We start from the raw sequence: 19,252 nt of genomic DNA on the forward strand, positions 1-19,252 counted from the left end.
TAGGATTTAGGATTAGAACTCCTCTTAAAGGACTTAGGAATATTCTTATCTCATCTTTCTATCAGGTTCAATATCTTTTTATTTTGACTTCTCTTATTTGTTGAATTATTTATGTTGCCCAATTGGTTTCTGAACTTGTCCATATTAGGATTGACATCTTTATTTAAATATAATTTGAGGTATTTCAGACTCATGATTGCTTTCCCTTAATTTTAATTTAGATTATTTACTATTGACCTTGGTTGATTAATTGGTAACTCTTGAGTTATCAAACTCATCATGATTGATAATTATCATCCTTGCTGATTAATTTAGATTCCTATAACTCTAATCTTTCCTTAAGGAGTTGACTATGACTTTAGGTGTTAAATTAATTTGTCCACTTAACTGACCTTCATAGTTAGAGGTTGACTTAGTGGTAGCAGAATTATAATTCTCATCACCATTGATAAGGATAACTAGGATAGAACTTCCAGTTTTCACACCTTGCTAAGAGATTTCTTTGTTATTACTTTATAAATTTTTGCAAATAATTTCTCTTGCTCAAAACCCTTTAACCCAAAACACTATTTTTCCATAACCAATAATAAATCATACTTCCCTGCAATTCCTTGAGAAGACGATCCGAGGTTTGAATACTTCGGTTAATTATTTTTATTGGGTTTGTTACTTGTGACAACCAAAATGTTTGTAAGAAAGGTTGATTGCTTGGTTTAGAAACTATACTTGCAACGAGAATTTCTTATAATTCTAAACCATCAATCTTCAATTCTTCACACATTAAGACATCAAATAAGATTAAAGTGAATAAAATTTAGCAATTAAAAAGCCTAAAAAATATATTTTTACTTTCAAACACAATTTAAGAAGAAATCATAAAATTATGCTATTTCAATGAATAAATACAAAAGAAATTAATGAAATTCACCCAAATAAAACAAATAAATATCATAAAATATGGAGTCATCAAATATTACTACACCTTTATACCTCTGTATTTTTATGTTGTACTAATCATAAATAACTTTAAGAATGTGTTGCGTATAGGCTGTTCAATAATGCATAAAAAAAATGTCTAGTCCATATATGTGTAGAATTTTATCTTTTTGTTCAGCTGACTCAGCTATTTGTTTGCTTTTCCAAAACTTAATACGCATGCATAAAATATCAATTATTACAATCAACTTAGATTGATGGAATAATCAATTTATTCGGAATTTGAATTTCATTTTATGATCAATAATATACCTTTAAATGAGTAAAAGACTATTGAACTGAAAAATAGCGTGTGAAAAAAAATATATCAAGTACTGCTTCCAATAACTAACATAACATGTACCCCTCTTAGCTTAGACCACTGAGCAGCCAACTGTTTTTTCATTTCTAGTATTAGGGTTATAATTAAAGAAATGCGGTCTCCTAGTAAGAAAAACAAATCTAAAAACCTTTACTTCCTTTCTGTATTAATTATTAATTATTAATGCCTGGTTTATTCTAAAAGAGTATGATTTCTCCTTTTTATTGAACTAATTCCCTTTAAATGTTGTCAAAACTTAGCAGCTCGACAAGATCAGAATAGTATTTTATAAGAATCAAACTAATGAATAATGATCTTGAATCGTATGTTGTCAATATTGATGACTTTAGAAGTTATTGTCTTTTAAAAGTATAGTGAGTCAATTCATGCTTTCCCACTTTATCAAAGCCATGGGAGTAACATTATTCAACCATAATTTTTATTTATTTAATTTTACAACCTGTATTTAAAAAGAGACAAAGACAGCAATGCACATTGAAGAATAGGAAGAAAGGGAAAAGAAAGGAAAAGGACAAAATAAAGAGTGAAAACCATGGCATTCAGTGCTAAGTATTCCAATTCCAATTTCAATCCAACACACACAAAGACAAAACAGCAGTGTCACAGGGTCACCCTCTTACTTAAACTCCGTTATAACGGTGGCAAACGCCGTCACATACTTCTTCCGTACACCACTCAGAACAACACGAAGACGAAGCCCCAAATATCAACACTTCACACACCAAAACCCGTTTTTTTTTTTCTTCTCTCTTCTCCGAAGCTCACATTTTTTTTTTTAAGAAATTTCATTTGAAGAGGTACCATTTCGTTCTTATTCTTTCTATTCTATTTCTCTATTTTTAGCAATTTTTTTTCTAACTCTATTATTCATTCATGCTACGACCTGGTCTTTTAGAATGCTTCAAAACCCTAGCTCTTTTGGTATTCGTTCTATGCAAAAATATTGCCCCATTTTGAGCATTGCTGGATGAATTCCCCTTTGTTTCTTTTACGTGGCCACGGGATTCGGGTCATGGTAGACGAAATTGCAACCCTTTGCTTTATTTATTTATTTATTTATTTTTATTAAAAAAAATATGTAAATGAAAAGAAGTTATTTTGGTGGTTTTATTGATGAATTAAGATTTTATGTTTGGTAGTTTCGTGTTTTTCTCTGTATTAAGTGTTAGTGTTTGGCTCTGCAGTGTAGTTCACCTCTGCTTTTAACTCTGTGAGTGTGAATATCCAATATTTTCCTTTCACAGTTATCCAGCTAGGATTTGCTACTTCTTATTACTAATTTCACTTTTAATATCTTCTTTGATGATTGGTTGCAACTATAAATTTTTGGTGTCTGTATGTCTAGGAAGTTGTTCCATGGCTTCCATTATTGCTTTCTTTTCTGATGTTAACTTGGGTATTTTACCACACACTGATGTGCTAGAGATTTTAGGAGGGTTAGATTGGGATGCAAGTTTTGGTTTGGAACTTAGGAGCTTCTTAATGTTAACATTTTGATTGGTATGTCACATGATATGGAAAATGCTATTGAACCGTTTAACTTTATGATACGATGTCATGTTCATTGCTCACCCAATAAATTTGTTTCCATCAGATTTATAAGATTTGAGTGGGTTTCTTTATCTAGAGCTTTGGCTTTTGGATCGTTTTCAACATGTTACCATAAATCTCAATTTAATTTATTTTATGTTTTGTTCAATTTTCAGGAGAGTAAGTAGGGTTACAATTTCTTGTTGGAAAATTGAGCTGGCTTCTGATTTTCTCTGTAATTTTCCTGGTAAAATATTACATGTGTTTTCTTATTTCTTTAATTTACCAATACAGTATCTCTTTATTAGTCTTCATTCAAGTTTGATTGATATTTATGTATGGCAGCGCTTAGCAGTTATCATGGGATCAGCTTGTTGTGTTGCTGCAAAGGATCATACACTTTCCAACAGAGGTGCAGGTGAAAGTTTACATAGAAATGTTGTATGTTCGCCTTCGTGGAGCTTTCGATGGGATAGTTGGGGCCATGTTGCTGGTGAAATTGAGGATCCTTCCTTTCACACGTCACGCAGAGTTAGCAGAAATATCAGCATGGAGCTCAAAGGGTCACTAAGTTCTGAAAGAGGCAATTTATCTGATGGGGGAAGCACCCTGGAGAATTCTGTAACACCTATTTCTCAGAAGTCCCCTGTGCATGAGCGACTGGTCGCAAATCAGATGACCCCATCTTCAAGTAAATGTCGAATCTATTATTCTTTTATAGAATCTAATGATGCATGAGAATATGGCACTGGTGGTTTTTAAGCATCTCATTATTTGAAAGAAGATTTTATTGTTGGATGAATTCTTTTGACAGTTATCAGTCTGTTCAACTGAAGGTGCTTACCTTGTGAGGGAAAAAGTTTGGTTAAGCTTTCTTGCTTATCCAGCTTTGTGCGTTTTTCATAGTACACCTTTCACTACTATTCATGAATATACATAGTAGTGTTCAAAGATTGTTCTGATCTTTTAGATTGGTTACAGCTGAAGTAACATTGGTGTGAAATGAGGATCTTTGCATCTGTCTGGAGTAGCTTGATCATCTATAGGCTCCTTATTTTTCTTTTAAAGTGCTTGGGATAAAAGCATTAAGGACCTGCCTTCCAATCGTACTTGTGATATGTTGGACGTTTTTGTTAATTGTTTATGCAAAGCATCTTTATCTTCCAGATCCATGTCCTTTTTCTTTTGGGGTATGGCGGTTAATTTTTCTTTCTTCATCTATGTTCTTGCTGCAGATCTTTCCTTGTCAAGCAATTGCTCTACAGTGGTTAGTTTTGAACTACTAGATTTGCTACATAGAATTGCCAATAATCTAAATGATAAGCATATTGCTGTAACTTTGGCCTCACTGTTGATATATATATTTCTCTGTAGGTGAAAAATTTGGCAGAATCACCGGAAATTGCAGAATCTTCAATGCCAAATGTTTCATATTCAATACCTTCAGTTTTCTCAACACCTACAACCGATCCATTGCCTAATCATAATGATCACAATCTACCTAATTCAATGCCATCGAGATGGGCTCATAGATCTCCAGGACACCCCCTTTTGAGACAAATATCTGACAGCCGAATTCTGGGTCTGAAATCACCGGACAACTCTATGTCTGAGGGAAGACCGTCATTTGTACTCTCCACTTGCAGTAATGACATGGCAACTGGATCCCAATGTGGGTCATCTGATGGCTGGTCTATGCGAACCTTTTCTGAGCTGGTTGCTTCGTCTCAAAAGGAACGGTGGTCTTTTGATAGCGAGTATTTTGGTTCAGGACGTCTTAAGATAAGTGGAGCTAGTAGTAGGTTCTCGTATTCACCCTCAATGGATTTACAATCTTGTGGGGCTTGCTCGAGGCTCTTGACCGAGAGATCTGCATGGGGTAACCAGAAATTTTTTACCAGCAGTGATGTCTCGGTTGTTGCCGTTCTTGTCTGTGGTCATGTATATCATGCAGACTGCTTGGAAACTATGACACCGGAGACAGATAGTTATGATCCAGCCTGTCCAATTTGTATGGTCGGAGAGAAGCACTTGTCGAAGTTATCACGAAAATCAGAGATGAAGGCCAAGAACCACAAGATATCCCGAAACCGGGTTGTTGACAGCTATCTTGATGGTGGGTTAGATGTATTTGATCGCCAAAAAGGGGTTGAATGGGGTGGGAAAGCTTCAAAGATGGAAGCCAGCTCCAGTACAAGGAGTAACTCAGTTGGAAAACCATTCTTAAGGCGGCATTTTTCACTCGGATCCAAGTGGAGCCGATCCCTGTCGGAGAATGATTCTGCGAGGAAGAAGGGTTTCTGGGCACGGCATCGTAAAGATTGAGTTCCCACGGGCATGTAGTTGTTAGAGGCACACCAGCTCTCTTGATTATACTAGCAAGTTAGAATTCAATATTTTGTACTTTAGTTTAGCCTTGCCAATAATTTTGTATTTATTTCTCGTCACAAAAAATTCCAACCAGCTTGACGTTGTTCATATTTAATTGTATGGAATATAACGTCCTTTGCCCTTAAGCCTACGTACCAACACGAGGGATTGAAGACAAGTTTTGTTTTGTTTCTTTTGTTCCCCTGGTCCGATTAAATTTGTCTGTTCAAATGGTATTCTAGATGAACTAAAATAAAAAAGCGTTGGATTACCTTTGACAGAATAACTGGTTTTTGACGAAGAAAAAGCATCCAGCATTCCAGCTTACAAGCATATGTATGATTGACAGAATTAGTCGCTAGTCGGTATGCTCAGCGGAAATAAATTGATAACCAAGTGATAATTCATGATTTAAAATGCTCAATCAATATGGAAATAGAAGGCGATTAACATGGCAAACGGCCGGATACTGGTTTAAATATGTGTGCCGTACTTCTACATTCATAGCAAGAAAGGGAAAAAATAAATAAATGCGTCAGGCAAACAAATCAATTGACATCCCTGTGTCGGGTTGACAAGTTCCACTTTCAGAATTCAGATAATACAAGTCATGGCCCAAACGAACCATCATGCTTTTAGCTCTTCAAGTTGACTAACTTGCATGAGGTATTTCTTACTCAAAACATGCACTGCCTAGATATCCATGGCTTTGAAGGAAGTTTCCAATAAATTCTATTCTTTACCGAAATCAGCATTGTAGTGCGCACTCGATTCAAGTTTCTTTGCGTCATTCAGTTTCCTAACAGCCTGGGACCAAACAATCAAAATTATAATCCATGTAAGTGAGAAGGCATGGTATACCCAGAGAAAATAGCTTTTTATACGAAGTACTCACCTTCATAAAATCTTCGTGGATCACATAATCACGCTCTGCACGAATTGCGGACATTCCAGCTTCTGTGCAGACATTCCGAAGATCAGCTCCATTAAATCCCTGCACAGTTTGCAATAGAGAAATGTCAAACATGCAGCAATAATGAGTAAAACTAACCCAAGTCACCTGGACTCACCTCGGCAAGCTTCACAACAGCTTCATAGTCTATTTCACCATGCTTAGCAATTCCAGCAGCATGAATCTTGAGAATTTCCATCCTTGATTGTTCATTGGGCAAAGGAATTTCTATTTTTCTATCCAATCTCCCAGGACGCAGGAGAGCAGGGTCAAGTACATCAGGTCGATTTGTTGCCATTATCATTTTAACCTACAACACAAATGCAGACAAAAATGTTATAATTATCAAACCATCAATAGAGTTCTCCCACATAATCATTTGCATAAAAAATCCATTACCATGCATTCATCATCTAAAAGTGTAAAAGTAGATATGTTTGCCTCACAGGCTTACCACAAATTCACCACCTACCTCAACACCAAAAGAGAAGGTAGAATGAAGTTCCTTTTAATGGAATTCATTACATAACCCATGTTTCTATAAGTTAATCATGGCTGTTTATAAAATTTAGTATGATGGGATTATCAAGTGAAGTATACCTTCCCAAGTTGATCAAACCCATCAAGTTGATTAAGCAGCTCCATCAGTGTTCTTTGAATCTCACGATCTGCACTTGTTCCCTCACTAAAACGACGACCACCAATGGCATCGATCTCATCCATAAAAATTATGCAGGGCTTAAACAAACATTATGGAGATTTAGAATTGCTCCTTAATTATATATATATATATATATAAGCTATAGGCAAACCAAATGCAAAAATCCTACCTGATGATCACGTGCATACCCAAACATTTCCCTAATCAACCTAGCACTTTCTCCAATGTACTTATCAATTATGGCACTTGAAACAACCTACATCAGAATGAGGAAGGTAAAATACATTCGTGTTGAGGGAAACCCTTAAAGCACACAGAATTGAGAAAAAGAAATAGAATATGACCTTTAAGAAGTTAGCATCTATATTGCTGGCAATCGCCCTAGCCAACAATGTTTTACCAGTACCAGGAGGTCCGTAGAGGAGAACACCCTGAAAGATGACAGTGGGGTAATTGTAATCAAAAGCAAAATCTAGAAGCATGGTTTTTAAAATACACTTCCATTAAAGACAAATAAGAATTGGATGCCAATGCTACTAAAATAAAATACACAATTTCTTCAATAGAGGTCAGGGAGTAGAAAGTTTAGTGAAAGGTAATTACCTTAGGAGGTTTAATTCCAACTCGAAGAAAGAGCTCGGGATTCATCAGAGGCAACTCAATTGATTCCCTCAATTCTCTTATCTGATCAGATAAACCACCAACGGCAGAGTAACTGACATTCCCAGGATCTTCATGCAGCATATTGTAAACTACAGGATCAACCTGGAAACACAAACAATAGAAAGAAGGGGACATCAGACATAAGAAATAGTTGATTTTCAGAAACCAACCAACCTACATATGTCAACAAGACATCAATGCATGAATCCAATCACAATTTAAAAAAAAAAAAAGGAAAAAAGAATAACAGAAAAACAGTGAGAACTTACTTCACGTGGAAGAGCACGCATTATGGTGAGTGTTGTCATATCAAGAACCACTCTTGTACCAGAAGTCAATTTTTCCTTGTCCACTTTACTGCGGCAGCCAACCACATACCTTGGACCGCTGCTTGCTTTAACAATCACTAACATTACAAAAACAAATAAATTCTATAACCATTGATTTATTCTTAAAAGTTCTATCAATCAAGTAACAATATAATATACTAGTTAGCTAGAAAGGATTATGCAACCATAATACACACTTTAAATACAGATGTATAGATGATAAGAAGAATCAAATAATAAATTAAAAAGGATAGAATCATTACAGCGTTCATTATCGAGAGGCCTGAGAACTTCGCCAATGATCTGCCCAACACTTTGAAGAGACTTCAAATCATCTTCTGTTTTGTTGAATTCTTTCTTTGAGGCTCGTAAATTCTCCCTCACTGAAATTTGAGTTTATAATCCAAATTCAACATTCCTGTATCGGGTTAAAAAGGAAATTGCTATAAAAATAAATACCATAACTCTGTTTTAGGAGTTATGCCACTTGTTTCTTTTGACTAAGAACTCTATCACGAGTTTTTTTTTTTTCTTCTACACAACTAGGGAATAGAATAGATTTCATCAGCAGAATCTTAGTGCGGTTTCAAAGTAGATCCAATCGATATAATTTCCCTAATTTCCAGAAATTGACCTAAAGTAACCAAAACCAAATTTAGCACGGGCCAGTAGTCCCCCCAAAATTTAAAATAATAAAGAACCCTAATGAAAACAAATAATCAGGCATGGTAACAGGATTGCGCGATGTGATGCGAAAGAAACAGTTAAAAAGGCTGACAACACGAACCCTAGCAGTGCCATTTTGCATAACGAGACAGAACCGAAGCTCGTAAGGAATGCATATGATAGTTATTAAAAGTGACAGAAAACAGAATAAGAAATAAGAGGCGAACCGGATCGGACTCTGGATTCCAATTCCTTGTGCTGAAGGAGTTTCTTCCGGTAGTCAGCGACGGCGTTACGGCGTCGCACGGCATCTTCTGCATCGGCCATGGTTTTGTTGTGTGTGTTGTGGTGCTCAACAAAGAGAGAAAGGGGCAAAGTTGTTTATTTTTGCAGCTACACAAAGTTGTTTATTGTTGAAAGGCTTCACCGCTTCACGGAAGAGAGAGTCACTAAGCTTCAGCTCAACTACACAAAAGCAAAGCCATCTGCTGCAAATTTAAAAATAATATTTGTTTGTCATTATTTTTATAAAAAAAAATAATAAATTTCTTTTTATTTTATAATATATTTAATAAATTTTTAATAATAAAAATAAAAATTATTAAAAAAATAAAAAAATATTTTTAAAATAAAAAATATTTTTTTTAGAAATTTTCCAAACAAGCCCTAATCACGGAACTACCCTGCCATATTTTACCTTTTAGAACTTTGAACAACTGGATTTCCATTTACACGAGTTAAAATTTGAAGAAAAATACGTAAACATTTTATTTATTTATTTATTTGTATTTTTGGAAAATAAAGATTTTGCTTATTAAGTGAAATATTAATTAAGATTTAAAAGTAACAACCTTTTACAACAATTATTAACAAAAATTTAAATAAGCTGCATTAAGTTGCCAATTTTTCTTTTATTTTTTGGATTTTGATGTTACAAATCTTTTTATCAGCCGAAGTTTAAAATTCATTAGTTTGATAAATAATTTATCCGTTTTTAAACGCTCTTTATTAAATAGATAATGCTATATTTTTTGTTAGTTAAACAATAACAGTCTTTACTTAATTAGTGTTTAATATCAATTTAGGGTTTTGCTACTTTAATAATCTGTCACCAGTTTACCATTACCAGGCAGACATGTATGGATGAGCCAAGAGTGAGCTAAAACAATGTCACCCGAACAACGGAAAATTTTCTGAAATAAATGAAAATAATTAATTATGTTTACAGTCAGGTAAATCACACTTTAAATACTCAAACATGATTTTTTCCTTTTGGCAAATTAAACCTCACTAGTCACTTCTCCAAGCCTACTCTAGAGTCTAGAATCATGTGCATCATTTTACAACTTCAACAGTAAAAGATTAGCACGTGAACATGATAGATGATAGTGTGAACTTCGTTTGGTTCAACACAGTAAAAAGAAGGGCAAGAAATACCTCATTTTAACCCATCACTAAATCACTTAGCACGAGTTTTTAACACATCACTTACTTTTCTAAAATTCACTGATCACCAAGCAGCAAGGCAAGAAGAGTGAAAAGTGAGGAAATGAATGATATGACAGAGCTATACACAAGAAATGAATCAAACAATTTCCCAAGACATATGGTACAAAGTACAGGGGAAGGTATACACTTCATTCTCTTCTTCCTGTGGAATCAATTTACAATTTAACAGCAAAGTGCCTAAGCTAGTTAATTTAATTCTGCCTGGCCGCCTTCTGCAAAACATCCTTAAGAACCAGTGCAATTCTCTGTGCCATATGGTGCTCCAGAAACCTCTCCTTCACTCTCTCATACCCTTTCTTCCCCATAGTCAACCTCTTCTCAACATGAGTTGCCATTTTCACAATGTTATTTGCAAGAGGGGTCACGCCTTCTTTTCCAACAGGGTGTAGGAAACCGGTTGTCCCATTCACCACAATCTCCATTGTCCCTCCCGCTGCAGTTCCCTGCAAATATTTAAATGAGAAGAAACATAATTAGACATGCCTTAATATGTCATTGTTTTTGCAGCAAGAAACAAATAACACCATATATGTGTGACAATATATTTCAAATAAAAGGTATTTTGGATTGCCCTTATCCTAGTTAATATTCAATATCATTTATTGAGAACAAATTGCAAAAATAGAATGTCTTATACTAGTTACAATAACCAGGGCTTGAATATAGTCAGGAGATCAAATACAGTTGCAACTAACAAATGATCTGACTGCCGATAACTTAAAGAGTACCTGTACCTAGTTCTCATTGGAAAAGCATTGGCTGCATATTTCAGTTTTCTATGAACAAAAATTTGTCTGGATAAAACAGACTTCCAAAATCCAAATTATAATTCTCTGGCCCCATTAAACACATACAGATAGGAAAGGCCATATTAATAAGGAGAATCATATTAGTAAAGGAGATACCAGTACAGGCAGGCGAAATGCCATTGCTTCAATGGTTATCCTTCCAAAACATTCTCCTCGTGCCTGATACATAGAGAAGCACATTGATAAGTAAAACCCTAAAAAAAAACTTATAACCAGATTTTAAACATAAGTAATGCTTTCTATCTTTAGGTTCCTGACTGAACTGAATGATTTTGGGGAGCTAAGGCCCCCTTGAACTACTATTAACTTCATGTCTCTGAAGTCATTTAGCAACTTTTATTCTTCAAAACAATGTATTGTACAAGAGTAATGTATCAGAAGATACCTGAGAATTTTGAACAAGAACATCAATCGAAGCCAAGTAAGGAGCCACTGCCAGGGTTTTGTTAACAAAGTGAACACGGTCCTGAATCCTTTTCTCCGCAACAAATTTGCGCAGCTCAGTTTCAAACTTTGTCTGAGCGTTCATATCACTACCCACAACTACAGCATGCAAAGTTGGCACCTGCAGTTTCTTCTCCTGTATGAGTTGCAAACTTTCATAAAAGGATCGGAGAAATAGATCCTGTCCTTTACCACGTGAAACACCTGCAGTTATACCACCATGGAGATCAATACATACACTAATACAAAGGTCAAAATGAATGGAAAGCATACAAACAACACAAGTAGGGAAGGATTGACTAGACGAGAAAAGGTTTTAATCAGAAAACAATCTTGCATTCTTCCTAGCAGATCATGTTTAGATTGAATAAAACTATACTAATCAAAGATTGAGCATAGGTAACTACAAGCCAGCAGTAAATCATACTATTTATGATGGCAAAAAGTAGATCATCATTTCTCACTCCAAGAGATTCTCGAACATGCTCGCGAAGAACCCTCTTTGCTACACTATCTTCTGCAACATCCATAAGCTCCTTGCTATTTCCAAGATGTACGACGTAAGTTTCAGGCATTTTAATGCTACAACAAAGTCAGACCATGGCACACAGCAAGAAACACAACTCAGTTATCACAGAAAAGAGGCAGCAGCAAAAAATCCAAAAAAAAAAAACGAAGCAGGAAGTGTACCCTAAACGTTCCCTAGTCCTATTCTTCCAGTAGTCAGCAGTAGTATGAGAATCAATCATGGCACCTGCAACAAAAGGGAGGTGCTTAACATATTCCACTTTGAAATAATGCCCTCGCATTTCATGAATCCACCATAAAACCTTTGGAAGAACAAGGGAAACTTTCTCCTTGAGAACGGCATCAAGCCACTTGCCGGCTACAGCAGTGTTAAGAATGACTAGATCAGCCTTAATAGCTGTATCCACAGCCTTTTCACCTTTTGCAGGCAGAACCTATCAACAACACAGTGAAGCTCATGAATACAAATCCAAAGTCACTCATTTTGAAATCAAAAGCAAGTTTAGATTCAGAGAGTAGTTAACAAAGCAGACCTGAACTCCTCTGTCCAACATCTTACTCTCCAAACTGTAAATGACTTGATCAGGTTCTGGAGGCTTCTGATTTGTGATCCAAACAACATCAGCACCAACTCCCCTCAGCAGAAAAGCCAACTCCATCAGTAACAAAGGACCACCTGAACAACAACACACACACACAAAATAACATTCTTTTCCTCCCTGAATTCAATTGGCAAAAGGGGAAAAATGAAAGAGACGAAGAACGGACCTGAAAGAGAGAGCTCGTGGGAAACCATGAGAACGAGCTTGGACTTCATGAAATCAAGGGGAGAGGGAGCGTTTCCGAGTTGGAGAGAGGAGCGAATCTGATTGTCTTGGTCTACGAAGTGGTTGTTGTCGGCGGCGGTAGTGGGGGTGCAGGGAACGGAGCTGTTGGGTCTGATGAAGAGAACCATGGCAGTGGAGAGAGACAAAAATGCCACTAACATCAGCGGCCATCTCTTCTTCGGCATTTCCATCCATGTCTACGTATGCTTTGTCATTGCTTCGCTTCCTACTTTCCAAATTTATGAATTCTTACCTACTAATTCCACATTGTCATTGTGATTCTGGTTTCTAGGGTTCCTGCTGCTGCTGGATCTTTGGGTTTCAAGGTCTCATTGCTAACTTGGTCATTAACTGCCTTCGTTTCGCAAATCAAACATACTAATTAATCCACAATTCTTAAATTCTACCACAAATACTAATAAATCTATCTACTAGCTTCCCATTTTATTTTTTTATTTTTTTTGGTGTTGCTTCCATTTTTATTTATTTTGGCACAGATACTACCTTCCCTGCTGTCGTTCGGATTTGGGAGAAGGACCCCGGACATCTCTTATTTTTATTGTGTAAGCCTCAACGGGCCCAATTTATGAGCCCAGATTCTACAACAGAAATAAAATAATAATAAGAGAAAATATAAGAAACCAATAGAATATTTGTACAATATGTACAATGGAAGTTTAGGGAGTATTAGAGATATAACCGTTAGTGTTACATTTTTCTATCATGACATGGTATTAGAACTCTAGATCGAAAGGTAGTACTCGGATAGTTATTCTGAATAGTATGAGTGATGTTCATTTTATAACTCAACAGCCTATTGTACATATTGTACATTTAGATCATTAGCTCCCTAATAGCACTACTCTACTACTACTAATAATAATAATAATCATCATGAACTACTCATCTTTTAAAAATAGGTGATATATTTTTAATAATAAATTATTTTATTTAATTAATTAATTTATTTCAATCACTCATTTACATTCGTATTATAAATATGCATCATGAGTTTGACTACACAATCCGTTGTATTTTTTTATAGGCGAGATGTTTATAATATATCATTTATCCCTTTTCATATTACATCTTTGTTTACATCGTTCTATATATTTTGATTGTGTTCCATAGTTTTTTATTTTTATTTATTTATTTTTTTTACTTTTAATTAGGTGCATTTGTATGAACATCTCTAGAATTTACCTAACTTTTTTTAGTAGTTATTTTTCTATCAGAATATTAAACAATATCATATATTACTTGAATGTATTGTCATATATCAATCGAGTCGTGTGATAGTGAGGTATCATTTACATAATCATCGGTAGGAACATGATATACAATAAGCTACTCTCTTACTCCACCCAAACAAAAAACAGATGCTATACAATTGCTCCATGACATTGCAATAATTTTTAGTTATCCAATAAATTTTAGATATTATCACACTTTACACCAGGTTGTTAATCTTTCGATACAAACTTACTTGTTACTTCTTGATTAAACAAAAAGACTACTAAAAACAAAAAAAAAATTGTTTACAATGGCTCTCAATCTCATTGACTCATTGTGTCATGTTACATAGTAATAATAAGAGTAATTGTTCTCTGCTTTTTCGTTTTTAATTTGAATCGTGGTGGTGGCAGTGAGTAGCATCATCGGTGGTGAAATCAGGTTGTGGGTTGGAGTCTTCTGAAGAGTCTCCAAACTCTTGTTCGTACATTTCTTCTATCATTGGTTTCCATAGCCGTACCCTTGCATTTATGAACCAATTCGACACCTGAAACCAACAATAAATATCTTTAAATACATAGACATGACCATCCATCACAACACAACCAACAAACAAAAAGGTTTCTGATTCGGAGTAGTTACTTGGTTTTTAGTTAAACCTGTCTGGGACGCTAACATTAATTTCTCAGAATCATTAGGATAACTGCAAAGAAAGAAAGAAAAAAGATACACATCAAAAATAACATTATTCATATATGATATGATATGAGCAAGGAACAAAGAGGAAGCTTTAGCTTTTGCTTTAAATTGCTTACGGGTGGAGAAAGTGCTCAAAGAGCCAAGAACGTAGAATTGCAACAGAGGTTTCAGGTAAGCCTCTGATGGGTCTCCAAACTTGTTGGCTGCGTTGACTTTGGATCATCCCAAGTTGTTGGAGAGAAGACATTCTGCTTTGTCTACTTGTGTCTCTATCAAATAGGCTTAGTTGAGATAACCCATTGTTGAGTTGTTTAGGCAAATCTTGCAACAGTTTCTTTTTCTCCAAATTTATCTGTGACATTATTGCATCTCTGAGGTTGCAGAAGTGCCTAGCCATGGCTTGTAGTGCCAATGCAGTGTAACATTTTGCTGCTCCTTCACCTGCTATCATCTCAAACGATGCCACCACTTGTTCCATTTGATGGTAGTATTTCTCATACCTCCCTTCTACCTGAAAATCAATGTTATATCAACTTCATTACTTAAAAGAGGCAGAGAATTCATTAAGACTGTACCAAGTACCAACCTCGTCCAACAAAGAAATCAATTTTGCAATCTTGATTTGATGTTCTTGTTTTTCAGCTGACAAGACACCAGTGTTTATGTTGTTCCTGAACTGTGAGGAGAGTGTTCGGGAACTGTTCCTGCCACCATGGAACAACTTCTCCACATACTTGTCATTGATTCTATCAACCACGTTTCCACCAACATCAACAAGATCTTCAAGAAGGGACTGTACTGGTTTGAGGTACCTAGAGTTCCCAATGAGAGCAGCAAAAGATTCACTTCCAAAAGAGGCAGAAGATGAAGCAAAAGTAGTGGTGGTGGTGGCACTGTTGAAGTAGTAGTCACTAGTTAGATTATTCTCCACTGCCCTTGAATCTTGGGCAGGGATGAAGTAATTATTGGGGTTCATGAAACCATTAACGAAGGATCTACTATTATGCCTACTGTATTCATCATGAGAAGGAACAATCATGTGAGACCCTAAGGAAAGAGAGAGCCCTTGAGGTTGTCGTTGGTGATGATTATGATGATGATGATTGCTCTCATTAGCAGCTGCTCCAAGAAGATCCATCAAATGCCTTGTGTGACTCATCTCAGAGCCTGAAGCTAGTGCATGATGGTGAGGTTCCATAATGGGAAACACTCCTCCTATGGACTCAGTAGTGAATGCAGGGTTGTTTCTCAAACAAGAACCATAAGCAGCATCTAACTCTTGCCCCTCAAATTGGTTTTGATTGGTCATGGAGTTTGACATAATGAATGGACCTTAATTTCTTTCAGGTCCTGGAATTTGGAGTATGTTGAGCCTTATCTTGCAACTGTACTACTACACTCTACAGTGAAGGATACAAAGAACTATATATTAAAACCCAAAAGAAAAAAATGTTCATGTGATTCTGAATTGTGAAAAAAGAGAAACAAAATGGTGAAATGGAACTTGAAGGAAAAGAAAAACAAACACTATTTTCTACGTACAGAAAGAACTATTTGTGTAAAAAGCTACCTGAAGAGATAGGTTAGTAATAATGCAGAGAAGTCAAGAATCCAATCCGTACTAAGTTGCACAAAGCCCATCGAAATTTCAGCAGTGGATTCATTGGTGAGTATAAGCAGTGGTCACAATCAACTCCCAAGTTTCATATATATATATATATATATGAAAACCTCTACACTGTTCAAAAACCAAGCCATTGATCCTGGGGGAAATGCAGCTAGCTAGCTCTATTCATAATAATCATAATATATTGAGCATAGAAATAAAGCGGAGATGCAAGAATCAAAGATAAAAGATTTTTTAGGAGATGGTGTCACTGTCAGGCCAAGAGGAGACTAGTGAAGAACACAAATAAAAATTTTGTGGTAAAATTAAAGTACATGCTAACAACTTGAATACAAGACAAAAGTTGAGAACCGGTTTTACCCCATTAACTCTAACTACTTATTGGTACGATTTAGATGTGTTGAAGGTTAACATGTTCAAAAGATTTACTTAAAGGCAAAGGAAAAAACTAAGTCAAAACCGAGTACTTGGAAACTCATTAGAATAATTGAAGTAATTGTGTGTAAAAATAAATAAATATTACAGAGAATTAAGGGTACAAATTCAAGGCAGTTTGTAAATGCAAGTGGACCTACAGGGGGGAGGCTTACCTTTATAGACTTTGGATTTTCTGCATTTCAATAATAATAATACAAAATATGCTTCTGCTGATAATATATATAAATAATAATTTATAATTCAGCGAATGTAACAATGTCAATTATTTCCCCTATATTTACCAGCAGAGGCAGAAGATCTATATCTATCATGTAGCACAGACCTATGAGTCTATGAGACAGAGTTCTGGCCTATCCTAAAAGAAGCCAAGTTAATTGGCTACGTTAGAAAATGACAGAAAAATAAAATGGTCCCCAACAAGCAAAAGCATCAATTCTTACAGCTTTAGTCCTTGCCTGCACCTGCAGTTATATAAATTTTTGGGAGACTCAAAAGCAGCTTAAACAGTGCATAGTATAGTATCTCTCTTTTTCTCTTATCACATTCACAGGATATTATAGAGCCTCGCCTCCATAGGTTAAAAATGTGCTGTTCATTTGGATTGTTGTGATCTGCAAAAAGAGGAGGAAAGTGTGCTATCTTTTGCACACTCTCAGTTCTAGGATTGTCAGCTTGTGACCCTGCATAAATGCCATGGATGTATAGAAAGAATATCTTTAGCTTTTTCCTTTCCCTTTAGGCACTGTGAGCATGCATAGGGATGTTGAAAGGACACTGATTATCACAATTTCTGTATGGAGAGAAAACAAGTAACAACCATAAAATGCAGGTGAATACTCCTATAGAGATTTTCACTTAAAGATTGTATTATAAATCGTTAGATTGTTTTACATGTTTGACTCAATATATTTGATTGAACTATCTAAGGGTACCTAATACTATATTTACATGAAGACATCTTCGTGAAAATAAATAATCACCTAAAATGTATAATAGATCGGTGTAGAGTAACCTGTTAGGGCCTTAAGAGTAGTGGGTTCTGGCTTTGGTATGATGTGCTGATAAGACTCATTTTGGGTTGGTCCCTTTGGATGCCCTTTTTAGTTTTTAGTAATTATTGCTAAACTTTGTTCCTTTAATTTGGATTTTGAACTCCTCCACTTGTCACTTAATAAATGAGTACATGATTAATGCCTTAATTAAACCAAGTGTTACACCTAGAAAACAAAACATGGGGTCTTTTTTCTTAACATTGGTTTAAATATAATCACGTTTGTACTACTCCTACTATGCCATGCAAGTTATGAAGAAAATCATCATCATTCACCAATGACACAAACTTTCTCATGGACCACAATTTGCAAACAAGAGGCAAGACATTTAAATCATCGTACATGATACGTATCTCTTACAAGATTCCTTATTTTTCGACATTATATACGAATGGATGCAACAACATGTGTTCCCTTTTCCTTACAAAATTTTACATACAACCAATCATCTGAAGTATTACAAAGTGAGAAATATATCTACACAATGATTACGTCTTTTCTTGTGGATGCCATCATTATCAGACATGCCACCAAACCCATCCCTTTCACAGTTCCTCAATTCCAATGCAAGAGACACGTGGCCACCCATGGTAGATGTAAAGTTACCCAACTCTGCAAAATCATATGCAGCAGGACTAGTGCTACAACCCATTATGCTTCCACAACTATAAACCCCATTATTGTTGTTCTCATCCACGGAACATGATGTATGTTTATGAAAATGCCCTTCTTGTTGGACACTATCAGCAATGGTTACTAAATTGTCTTGTGAATCATCTTCCCCTTTGTTATCAGAGGCTTCAGCATCATCTCTTTTACGTTTCACAATGCCTTCGGATGGAATATTGCAGCTTATGTTATCAGAATCACCAAACTCTTCTTTATACATTTCTTCAACCATCGGCTTCCATAGCCGCACCCGTGCATTGATGAACCAATTTGCCACCTGATCATTATCAATACCATTAATAATATGAATGTTACCAAATACCAACCATATCTGTACTTACAATTCAATTAATTATTGTACCTGGTTTCTGGTCAGGCCTGTCTGTCTTGCCAGCATGATTTTCTCTGAATCCTTGGGATACCTGGTTTCAATTTACAAAATGAAACTTATCTAATAACTTTATTACAACATTATTTAAAAAAAAAAATCACTTGTTCGCTTCTAAAAAGGTTCATTTGTTCACTTATCTAAGATCAGATGCATCCTTTTGAACATAGCTTTTCATATATTTTGAAAAGGTTAGAGACTCGGATGCATTTATCTTCATGTAAAGTTGATAATTGAAAACCATCAAATGATTTGACATGTTTAAATGACGACGAAGACAACTGTACGTAAGTTTTTTATATTGAAATAGGAAGTGATGACATACGGGTGAAGAAAATGCTCGAAAAGCCAAGCGCGAAGTATTGAGACAGAGGTTTCGGGGAGACCCCTCTGAGGCCTCCAAGCTTGTCTCATTACACCAAGTTGCTGAAGTGCCTTTTGCTGTCTAAGCTGTTGATCAACATAACGAAGACGTGGAATCCCTTCTTGTTCCCCAAGGCACCTCTGTATCACTTGAATTTGTCCACTGATTGCATCGCG

General features: G+C 35.6%; 5 protein-coding genes across 7 annotated transcripts; 1 reads left to right on the plus strand and 4 right to left on the minus strand.

Annotated features, from left to right (window-relative positions):
* Positions 1 to 1,913: 1,913 nt before the first annotated feature.
* On the plus strand, positions 1,914 to 5,364 carry LOC107460077 (uncharacterized). Of its 3 annotated transcripts, none has more exons than XM_016078400.3 (5): positions 1,914 to 2,115; positions 3,025 to 3,095; positions 3,204 to 3,539; positions 4,084 to 4,115; positions 4,223 to 5,364. In XM_016078400.3, exons 3-5 carry the CDS (start codon positions 3,209 to 3,211, stop codon positions 5,171 to 5,173), a joined length of 1,314 nt encoding a protein of 437 aa, XP_015933886.1. In that variant the 5' UTR covers positions 1,914 to 2,115; positions 3,025 to 3,095; positions 3,204 to 3,208; the 3' UTR covers positions 5,174 to 5,364. The 3 variants fall into 3 exon arrangements, with proteins under 3 accessions (XP_015933886.1, XP_015933885.1, XP_020984122.1); XM_016078399.3 differs by having other exon boundaries at positions 1,915 to 2,115; positions 3,194 to 3,539; XM_021128463.2 differs by lacking the exon at positions 1,914 to 2,115 and adding an exon at positions 2,186 to 2,333 and having other exon boundaries at positions 3,194 to 3,539.
* A 284-nt stretch (positions 5,365 to 5,648) lies between these two features.
* On the minus strand, positions 5,649 to 8,967 carry LOC107460072 (26S proteasome regulatory subunit S10B homolog B). Its single transcript, XM_016078395.3, has 10 exons — positions 8,717 to 8,967; positions 8,087 to 8,206; positions 7,764 to 7,900; positions 7,435 to 7,596; positions 7,176 to 7,262; positions 7,001 to 7,087; positions 6,771 to 6,908; positions 6,289 to 6,480; positions 6,114 to 6,212; positions 5,649 to 6,025 (listed from the first exon to the last, which is right to left on the minus strand). Exons 1-10 carry the CDS (start codon positions 8,814 to 8,816, stop codon positions 5,951 to 5,953), a joined length of 1,197 nt encoding a protein of 398 aa, XP_015933881.1. The 5' UTR covers positions 8,817 to 8,967; the 3' UTR covers positions 5,649 to 5,950.
* A 1,054-nt stretch (positions 8,968 to 10,021) lies between these two features.
* LOC107460085 (uncharacterized) lies at positions 10,022 to 13,048 on the minus strand. Its single transcript, XM_016078408.3, has 7 exons — positions 12,548 to 13,048; positions 12,313 to 12,455; positions 11,942 to 12,213; positions 11,679 to 11,833; positions 11,193 to 11,455; positions 10,904 to 10,966; positions 10,022 to 10,441 (listed from the first exon to the last, which is right to left on the minus strand). The coding sequence occupies exons 1-7, from the start codon at positions 12,795 to 12,797 to the stop codon at positions 10,190 to 10,192; spliced, it is 1,398 nt and encodes a 465-aa protein (XP_015933894.1). The 5' UTR covers positions 12,798 to 13,048; the 3' UTR covers positions 10,022 to 10,189.
* Positions 13,049 to 14,067: 1,019 nt separating this feature from the next.
* On the minus strand, positions 14,068 to 16,673 carry LOC107460003 (BEL1-like homeodomain protein 11). The gene is made up of 5 exons (XM_016078319.3): positions 16,109 to 16,673; positions 15,125 to 15,938; positions 14,655 to 15,049; positions 14,482 to 14,542; positions 14,068 to 14,386 (listed from the first exon to the last, which is right to left on the minus strand). Exons 2-5 carry the CDS (start codon positions 15,857 to 15,859, stop codon positions 14,228 to 14,230), a joined length of 1,350 nt encoding a protein of 449 aa, XP_015933805.1. The 5' UTR covers positions 15,860 to 15,938; positions 16,109 to 16,673; the 3' UTR covers positions 14,068 to 14,227.
* A 1,439-nt stretch (positions 16,674 to 18,112) lies between these two features.
* Positions 18,113 to 19,246, minus strand: LOC110272495 (BEL1-like homeodomain protein 3). Its single transcript, XM_021128470.2, has 3 exons — positions 19,038 to 19,246; positions 18,686 to 18,746; positions 18,113 to 18,601 (listed from the first exon to the last, which is right to left on the minus strand). Exons 1-3 carry the CDS (start codon positions 19,124 to 19,126, stop codon positions 18,113 to 18,115), a joined length of 639 nt encoding a protein of 212 aa, XP_020984129.1. The 5' UTR covers positions 19,127 to 19,246.
* Between the last annotated feature and the right edge of the window lie 6 nt (positions 19,247 to 19,252).

Source organism: Arachis duranensis, chromosome 8 (assembly GCF_000817695.3).
Source record: "Arachis duranensis cultivar V14167 chromosome 8, aradu.V14167.gnm2.J7QH, whole genome shotgun sequence".
In the NCBI taxonomy this organism is placed as follows: domain Eukaryota; kingdom Viridiplantae; phylum Streptophyta; class Magnoliopsida; order Fabales; family Fabaceae; genus Arachis; species Arachis duranensis.